The 8,967-nt window shown below is 43.6% G+C and overlaps 1 protein-coding gene across 1 annotated transcript; it reads left to right on the forward strand.

Annotated features, from left to right (window-relative positions):
* The first annotated feature begins 1,327 nt into the window (after positions 1-1,327).
* LOC102903197 (vomeronasal type-1 receptor 44-like) lies at positions 1,328-5,707 on the forward strand. Its single transcript, XM_076566063.1, has one exon. It carries the CDS (start codon positions 2,200-2,202, stop codon positions 3,130-3,132), a length of 933 nt encoding a protein of 310 aa, XP_076422178.1. The 5' UTR covers positions 1,328-2,199; the 3' UTR covers positions 3,133-5,707.
* Positions 5,708-8,967: the final 3,260 nt, after the last annotated feature.

The following is an 8,967-nucleotide window of genomic DNA, read 5'->3' on the forward strand; positions in this document are numbered from 1 at the left end:
GCAGGTCTTTCCCAGAATGGCTGGTGCCCAGGGATGGGATATAGGGGCAGGCCTCTCTGGGTCTGAGCCCAGGCACTCACCTCTTGTCCAGATGGGAGGTCTGGGGCAGGATGGGAGCTGGGAGCTCTTGTCCAGACGGGAGCCATATATAGTCTTAAATGCACAAATGCAACCTGTTCAGTCTGTATAATGTTACTTGTGTGTATGTTTTCAAGGCCATTCATTTGGTTTTGGGCAACCAATCGGTGTACTCTTCCCTGGAGAAGACTATTTCTCCTGCTCTTATCATCCCTTAGTTTATCATAGCTCTCTGTGTAGGGGTGAAGGGTGGGCTTTCCTGTTGTTTGCACGTCTGATTGTTGCTGTCCTTGTTAAGCTCATGGTTTGGCAGTCATATTGGTAATATTTTATTGGTGTAGCTTCTTAACACTACCAGGAGGCACAATATCACAGCACACTCCTCAGTCCCCTGGCTCTTCAGTCTTCCCACCCCCTCTACTCCCTGATCCTGGCTCCTTGATGTTTCCTCCCCTCCTCTGCCATGTTCTCTGAGCCTTGGTTACAGGAGTTCTTTGGTGGATGGATCCGCTGAGACTGGGACCTACAATTCTACATGTTGACCAGTCAAGGTTTTCTGGTCTCTGTCTGTTGCAAAGAGAAGTTTTCTTGATAAGAGGTGAGGAGTACACTTATCTGTGGATTTAAGAACAAATATTTAGAACATTTAAAACATCTTTGCTTCTTGTTAATATATTACAGTACCACATGGTCTGAATAACTATAAAATGATTTCATTCTATACCCTTGATTTTCAGTTGATAATACTTTACTATGAATCTGGGGATTTTTTTACAATATTATATACCTCATATGTATGATAGTTCCTTAAAGGAAAGGATGAATTCTACATGAAGTACTCTCTGAGTTCTTTCACTTACTTTGGGTTGGCTTCTCTAAAGTTGGGAGAAGTCCCCTGCTCCCTGAAAGAGATGGAAACTTAAGACTCCTGTGGAGCCAATCCTTCAAGACTTCTCATTTAACTATGACCTTAGAATGAAATGGCCTTGAGTCTATTATAATTGTAGTTTTATTTACCACACTGATTAAATATCCCAGAAGAGAAAAAGTAAGAGAACGTTCACACTGATCAGATCTTGGGGTCTTTTCTTGGAGGCTACTCATCATGGCAGGAGATTACAGTCATAGGTGGGTGCAGAGTCACTTAGAATTCAGAGAAAGACCTAGATTTCAAACTCTGTGGAAAGCGAACTCTGCTCCATCATTCTACTGTTTTAGTTATTTTTGTCTTTTCTGTTTCAGGCTGGGAAAGAGCTGATCAGTCATCAACAGAGCTGCATTAATTCTCCCAGGCCACATGTACAAGGTACTGTATGAGAAACCCAGCAGCTGACATGTCTGTAGAGATCAGTCTGTACCGAAAACACTTCCATGTTTGGTGTGTATACATCTTCTTTCACACCTGGGGTCTTCTTGACACAGGCACACGAATGTTCACTTGTTCCAGAATAAGAGACTAGAGCTCGATCTCAGAATGCTCAGAACCACACTCCGAGGAAATGGCAGATAGGGGGTGGATTTTGATTCAGAGTTCAAACTGGTAAGCATTTGTTCTTGAGGTTTATTAAGAAGATTTGGACTGGCAGTGAAGGAATAAATAAGAAGGACACTGAAGTACAATGACCCTGTGGTGTGGAGCCCATAGGCACCCTTTCCTTGGGAAGGTCATCTCTCAGGCTGTGTAAAATTTTCTTCATCCAAATTCATCAAACAGGTAGAGCTATTGTGTGTCTGGTAATCAAGATGATGCAGATGAAAACCAAGTAATATGTAGCTCTAGCCGCAGAACAAACCAAACTCATGGAATGGGAGAAGAAATGTTTGTTATAACTGGTTAATGGTTAATGTACAAGAAAGCTTATATTCTGAGGTAGCCCCACAATGGTACACAAATCCAGTCTTGATTGGGAAGCATTAGGACCGTAGGGACAGTGGGGATGCTTTGATGGGCCGTGAGCTGGGAGTTCTATTTGGATGTCATAGAATTGGGATGAATTGAATTCTTGTTGCCAGCTCAATCTTGTTTGGCATTCATGAACAAGGCAGTATTTGTGGTGTTTATAATGAAGAATTTTCTCTTTTTTCCTCAGACTTTTGCTATTTGTTGACTATCCACATACAATGAATAAAGCTAACACACTCCACAATAACACAATCATAAAAATCACCTTGTTCTCTGAAGTGAGTGTTGGGATCTCAGCTAACAGCATTCTTTTCCTCTTCCACCTCTGCATGTTCTTTGGTGGGCACAGACCTAAGCCCATTGATCTCTCCATTGATTTCTTGTCCCTAATCCAATTAATGATGCTTATAACTATGAGCCTCATAGCTGCCGACATGTTTGTATCTCAGGGGAGGTGGGATTCCACCACATGCCAATTCCTTATTTATTTGCACAGGTTTTTGCGGGGACTCTCCCTTTGTGCTACATGCCTGCTGAGTGTCCTTTGGGCCATCACCCTCAGCTCCAGAAGCTCTTGTTTAGTGAAGTTCAAACATAAATCTCCCTATCACATCTCATGTGTCCTTATTGTCCTATGTATCGTCTATATGTTTTTTAGCAGTCATCTCTTAATATCAATTACTGCCACCCCCAATTTGACCTCAGGCCATTTTATGTATGTCACTCAGTCTTGTTCACTTCTTCCCATGAGCTACTTTAGACGAAGCACATTTTCTACACTGCTGGCCTTCAGGGAAGCCTTCCTGATCAGTCTCATGGGCCTCTCCAGCGGGTACATGGTGGTTCTCCTGTGCAGGCACAAGAGGCAGTCTCAGCATCTTCACAGCACCAGCCTTTCTCCAAAAGCATCTCCAGAGCAAAGGGCCACCCGGACCATCCTGCTGCTCATGAGCTTCTTTGTGATTTTCTACGTTTTGGACTCTGTTATCTTCCACTTGAGAATGAGGTTCAAGGACAACTCGATCTTCTACTGTGTCCAGATTCTCGTGTCCCATTGCTATGCCGCAGCCAGTCCTTTTGTGTTAATTAGTACTGAAAAGCGTCTACTTAAGTTCTTGAGATCAATGTGTGGGAGGACAGTAAATATTTGATTATTCAGTGATGGGTATGATCCCCTAATATAAGCAATCTGCTGTCATGAGAGCTGAGAGTCATGGCGTGACGGGAACATCCCTTTTCTGTTGAATCTGTTTACTCTGTGTGGACGGCAGGTTATATAAAGAAAATTAAACTGCATGCCCCTCAGATATCACATGAAATTTATATTTCTTAGTGGGTTATCCAAGGATACCTGTGAGGTGACTCTCACTTGATCTGGGTTAGCACATTGCTTTAAATTTTTTTAAACAAGGACTTCTTTTTAAATTTTAACCATGTGAATATGTTCATGTGTGCATGCCTTTGTGAGTGTGTATGTATGTGCGTGTGTTTCTGTGTGTATACATGGGTACAGATGCCCATGAAAGTGAGAGGCATCAGATACTCTGGAGCTAGAGTTATTGGCGGTTGTGGGCCACCCAGTGTGGGTGATGGTAATCAAACTTGAGTCTTCTAAGGAGCAGTGTACTTAACTGCTGAGTCATCTCTGTGGCACAGTCCATTATTTTAAATATTTAGAGTTTATGACATTTTCAATTATTCAGTTGCCACAGTTGTTTATATTTTGGAAAACTATGTAAGGAAACACTGTTTTGAGAATAGATTATCACATGATCTGGAACACATACATATGGAGGAAAAATATATGCAGAGAACCATACTGTTATTTACACAATGATGCTCATATAGCTGGATTTAAAATAGTCAAAGGTAGGAAGAGCCACTGTCTAGAGGTGTCAGGATGTGGGATCAGAACATGGCCTCCCCATGCTGAGGAATGTTAGTCAATCTGGGTACATGAGGAACAGCTTGAACATCTTACCATGCCAGTGAGAGACACGAGTCCCAGCACAAACGCAATGAATTACAAAAGACAGAGCTTCGAGGAGTCAAATCGATAGAGACAAAAGACAAAGTGCTTTTATGGGGTGAAGACATGAAAATTCAAACAGTGAATTAGACATAGATAATTACCTAGCTGTAGCATCAATAAGTGTCATGAGAACGTCAGATTCTGGCATCTCTACATATTTAAAATGAAACCACTACCTCTGCAGAGACACACTTCATGCAGGGGAACACATACAGTCACACACTTCACACAGATTAACACACTCAGAAGCAACTTCACACAGATTAACACACTCAGAGGCACATTTCACACAGATGAACACACTCAGAGGCACACTTCACACAGATGAACATACTCAGAGGCACACTTCACACAGATGAACACACTCAGAGGCACACTTCACACAGATGAACACACTCAGAGGCACACTTCACACAGATGAACACACTCAGAGGCACACTTCACACAGATGAACACACTCAGAGGCACACTTCACACAGATGAGCACACTCAGGGGCACACTTCACACAGATGAACACACTCAGAGGCACACTTCACACAGATAGACACACTCAGGGGCACACTTCACACAGATAGACACACTCAGAGACACACTTCACACAGGTGAACACACACGCAGAGGCACACTTCACACAGTAACACAGTAAAAGTGTTATCTATCACTCAAAGTGAGGTAATGTCACAAATATGAACCCACTCACACCTACAATCTAGTAATTTCACGGCTGACACTTACATGTAAATCTAAAGAAAAAACTGAAAACTGGTTGGTGGGAAGAGAAAGATTGGAGAAGACCTGTTCTATGTCCTGTCCACACTTTGAGTGAGTCACAGAGCCTGAGCAAGCTGCACATTGCCAAGTGGAATAATGTTTAACAAGGTTAACAAGGTGATGTGAGAGAACCCTTAGAACGTCGAGAATGGGGAGGACTAGAAAGAAACCACACAACAGTAAGATGTATAAAACACGTTAGCAGAGGGCCTGTGGCTCAAATCCGCAATCCTGAGGTTGAAACAGGATTGTGAGCGCAAGGTCAGTGTGAGTTACAGGAGGGAGTCCAGGCCATCACACAACAGCAATAAAACCAAAACTAAAAATAAGAATAAAAGCACCTTGAAAAATTCCCAAATGAACATATGGAAACTATGCAAGGGAAAGGTTTAGTCTTCTTTCATGTCACTGGGTGAAGAACATAAAAGCCACAATGAGGCATGATAATCACACATCAGAGCAGTACCGACATTGACTGGCAGAGGGAAAGGCGAATGCTAGGAGCTTTGGGCAGAGTATGGATGTTTCTTAATCCGTAACACTGGAGAGAACACTCTCAGAGCCACAGGCAACTCATGGGAGCATCCAAAGCCCCTCATCCTAAGGCAGAGAAATTAAAAAGTCTGAAACAGGCAGAGACCAATTACATATGAAGTTAAGAATGAGCAAAGTTTGGGTTGCCTATGTGATGTGACCCTTTCATTCCTCTGGCAGATGTGTCATGGGAGTTTATGAGAAAAGTTTGAGCCCAGCCCCCACCATCCTACCCCCAGTTTGATGTTGTCTAGGATGCAATACAGTAAAAACCAAGCGGCAGACAAAATTCCCACCAGGGATGGCATGTTTCTGGGCTCCCCAGTGGGATCTTAATCACATACAGACATTAGAATTGTAGGCTGCAGAAAGGCATTAAATGCACCAGTAACCCAAGCCTGCGCAGATCTCCTCAGGCAGAGTCCTTCCTTGCCATGTCCATCTGGGTAAGTGCTCTGCACCCAAGTGCAGAATCAGAAGGTGGTCGGCTCCCAGGCAGGCTGTGGGAGGAGGAGCAGTGGGGCTCAGGGAGGTTTTCAGCCTCTGCAGAGGAGACGCTGAGCTCTGACAGGCCCTCGGTATAGGAACTTTGCTGCACAAAGGGCAATGAGGGGTTTGCATTGTAGGATTTGTTTCTCTAATTTAGAATCTTCCAATTATATTGCATTAATTTTAAGCCTGTATTTATTTTTGAATGTAAAGATTCATGTTGACTAGCTGTGTCAGCGTTCACGTTACATATGTGTACTTTCACAAACATGTCATTTGAGAATGGACGTTTTCTTTCCACATTTTAATTATAAACCCTTTTAGCATCTGTGATTGTCATATACCAAATACAAGTATTATAAATGCCTTCTGAGTTTCGGTAATTAAAAATAATTTCAGGATCTTTAGAAGTGAGTTCCACCCTAATTTCATATCTTAGCGGATGCTATCTCATTGCTACAAAGTATCTACCCATATTTTCTCATTACAGTTTTGTCTCTCAATTTACCTTCAGAAGCCATCAGCTAGTGGTGCTGGTCCCTGCCCACGCTTCATAAGTTAAGAAATGCCAGTGAAGGGCATGTGGGGATAGGCTGCAGACAACTAACTGCTGTGGGATGTTCTGTAGGTCCTGTGGGAGCCCATTCTCAGGTTCTTTGTGGCGTTACCCAGCAGGTCCGTATAGAGGATGATTAGGACCATGGGCCTGAGTGCAGGTGTTTGAGATGGTCTGCACTTGGCTGTGCTGGGGGATGGTCTGTATGTCAAGTTGCTCTGATTGGTTAATAAATAAAACCTGATCGGCTGTGGCTAGGCAGGAAAGATAGGTGGGACTAACCGAGAGGAGATATAAAGGGACAGAAAGGCAGAAGGAGACGCTGCAGCCGCCGCAATGACCAGAGAGGCTGCAGCCGCCACCATGACCAGAGACACTGCAGCCGCTGCCATGACCAGCAGCATGTGAAGACGCCAGTAAGCCACCAGCCACATGGCAAGGTATAGATGTATGGAAATGGATCAATTTAAGATAAAAGCACAGTTAGCAAGATAAGGACAGTTGGCAAGAGGCCTGCCACGGCCATACAGTTTGCAAGCAATATAAGTGTCTGTGTTTACTTGGTTGGGTCTGAGCGGCTGTGGGACTGGCGGGTGACAGAGATTTGGCCAGACTGTGGGCAAGGCGGAAAAATCAAGCTACATTTGTCGCCCGAACGTGGGGCTAAAGAAAAAAAGGGCTAAAGAAAAAAAGGGAAGAAAAAAAAAAGAGGGACTAAAGAAAAAGGACAAATAAAGACAAAGTCCCTTAACCAAGAGGCGCTCCAATAAAGTGTGATCTGAGAAGAATCCTCGCGTGGTGGTAAAGAGGATTCAGAACTCAACACACGGAGCGGTGACGTCGGTAAGTTCTCCAGGAACGGTGACGTCGGTAAACACCCCACAGTTCCTAATTCTCTCTCTCAAATGAGCGGCAGCCGCCGGTTTGAGTTACTGGCGGGTTCCTGGGGCTTGGAAGAGAGAGGAAAAGGAACATAGACAGTTATATAAAGAAATAGAAAGTTTAAAAAAATAAAGTCTTTAAAGAGAAAGTAAAAGTAATATAAAAAATAAGCCATGTAAAGATGGATATCACACAAAGAGTTTGGATTATATTGTCTTTGGGATTTTTAACTGCAGAAAAACATTTGATCGTAAAAGATGTTGAGTTAAACCAATATGTATATATTAAAGATATCTTGACTTTAAAATTTGGATATAAGGATGTGTTACTTTGGAAAGGAGACTTTGCTTTTGTCTCTACAGAAAGCCAGAGGCTATGGATTTGTTCCAGATTAAGATACATCAGGTTTGACCAGCCAAGACCACCTGAAAGGTCTCCGATGACACCATGGCCCAGATGATCCAACATCCAGAATCGTTTCAAGGCAACTGGCTCAGACGATACGGTCTCACGGACTACTCCATGATCCTAAAATTTTCTTTGCATCCCCATAAGATACAGCGCCCCCCTCCAGCAGGAAGTAGTTAAGAGAAGCTACGCCCAAATTCCCAAATATACCAAGCTGGCTTTGGAGATGTGTAAAAGTTAAAACCTTCCTTTTTAAAAAAAAAAGAAAGGGGAAGTGCTGTGGGATGTTCTGTAGGTCCTGTGGGAGCCCATTCTCAGGTTCTTTGTGGCGTTACCCAGCAGGTCCGTATAGAGGATGATTAGGACCATGGGCCTGAGTGCAGGTGTTTGAGATGGTCTGCACTTGGCTGTGCTGGGGGATGGTCTGTATGTCAAGTTGCTCTGATTGGTTAATAAATAAAACCTGATCGGCCGTGGCTAGGCAGGAAAGATAGGTGGGACTAACAGAGAGGAGATATAAAAGGACAGAAAGGCAGAAGGAGACGCTGCAGCCGCCGCAATGACCAGAGAGGCTGCAGCCGCCGCAATGACCAGAGACACTGCAGCCGCTGCCATGACCAGCAGCATGTGAAGATGCCAGTAAGCCACCAGCCACATGGCAAGGTATAGATGTATGGAAATGGATCAATTTAAGATAAAAGCACAGTTAGCAAGATAAGGACAGTTAGCAAGAGGCCTGCCACGGCCATACGGTTTGAAAGCAATATTAGTGTCTGTGTTTACTTGGTTGGGTCTGAGCGGCTGTGGGACTGGCGGGTGACAGAGGTTTGTCCTGACTGTGGGCAAGGCGGAAAAATCAAGCTACAACTAACCACTGAACACACAGAAAATGTGATAGTCTCTCTGGACTCTGAGGAACCGGAAACTGGTAAGTTGCAGAGCTTGGGAGAAACAATTTTTATGTTCTATTAATTGAAATAAATATCCTTTCTAATCCCCCTGCTAGTGGAAATTCATGGTCCTTCCTTCCTTCCTTCCTTCCTTCCTTCCTTCCTTCCTTCCTTCCTTCCTTCCTTCCTTCCTTCCTTCCTTCCTTCCTTCCTTCCTTCCTTCCTTTGGAGAAGCCTATGGGACAGATTATCTCTTTCATTTCCTTTGCTCTGTGCATAGCTTTCATATGTTTTCCAAACTGCATCCTTTTCTAGATAGAGAAACTCAAACCTCTGTGCTTTTATTGTTACTCACATACAGTGCATGTGACAAGGAGGGTAAAGCCAGCCAGGGAGAAGTTAGTCTCAGCTGTGACTTCATTG

The sequence above is a fragment of the Peromyscus maniculatus genome, chromosome 3 (genome assembly GCF_049852395.1).
Source record: "Peromyscus maniculatus bairdii isolate BWxNUB_F1_BW_parent chromosome 3, HU_Pman_BW_mat_3.1, whole genome shotgun sequence".
NCBI classification, from domain to species: Eukaryota; Metazoa; Chordata; class Mammalia; order Rodentia; family Cricetidae; genus Peromyscus; species Peromyscus maniculatus.

Excerpts from the sequence above, each read along its gene's own strand:
- LOC102903197 (XM_076566063.1), top strand. The coding sequence starts at position 2,200 with ATGAATAAAGCTAACACACTCCACAATAACACAATCATAAAAATCACC.